At 64.0% G+C, this 541-nt stretch overlaps 1 protein-coding gene across 1 annotated transcript in view; it reads right to left on the reverse strand.

The window, feature by feature from the left end:
- Positions 1-6: 6 nt before the first annotated feature.
- The window catches only part of LOC125488329 (methanethiol oxidase-like), a 4,969-nt gene continuing 4,434 nt past the window's right edge, over positions 7-541 (reverse strand). The window contains exon 3 of the mRNA XM_048621298.1: positions 7-221. Within this exon, the coding sequence (XP_048477255.1) occupies positions 59-221 (163 nt within the window). The 3' untranslated portion in view covers positions 7-58. The remainder of the gene's footprint in view (positions 222-541) is intronic.

Raw genomic sequence — 541 nt, forward strand, 5'->3', positions numbered from 1 at the left:
TCGCCCCCTCAAGATGGCAACCCCCAATGGTCTGTTGGCCACTGCTCAAGGGCGTCCCCTACAGCCAAATGTCGGAACTGCAGTCGCCCCCAGGGTACCGCACCTCGTGGGCGAGGGAAGGTCCTTCGGGCTCCTTCCCGAAATCCACCAGGAAGCTCTCGTTGATTTTCAGGCCTCCCTTCTCTGTATCCACGTCCACACGCAACATGGCCGACCCTTCCCTGTAAACACATGGAGCACAGGGTCAAGGCTCACGAGGAAGGGGGGCTGGGCGCTGAGGGGGCATGACCGACGGGGTATGGGGGTTGGGTGGGTCGCAGAGGGGGAGGGCAGTAAGTCTCAGTAAAGGAGAGGGTTCCCCCCGGAGTGTGGGAGTGGGTGGGCGCTCCGTCGGAGTGAGGTGGAGGGGGAGGGAGTGTCTCTTGGCGTGAGGGACAGGGGTTCCCTCGGAGAGAGGGAGGGGAAGGGGGGTGTTCCTCAGAGTGAGGTATGGGCCCTCGGAGTGAGGGAGGGAGAGGGTGTCCCTCGGATGTGGGAGGGG

The sequence above is a fragment of the Rhincodon typus genome, unplaced genomic scaffold (genome assembly GCF_021869965.1).
Source record: "Rhincodon typus isolate 14 unplaced genomic scaffold, sRhiTyp1.1 hic_rhity00000422, whole genome shotgun sequence".
In the NCBI taxonomy this organism is placed as follows: Eukaryota; Metazoa; Chordata; class Chondrichthyes; order Orectolobiformes; family Rhincodontidae; genus Rhincodon; species Rhincodon typus.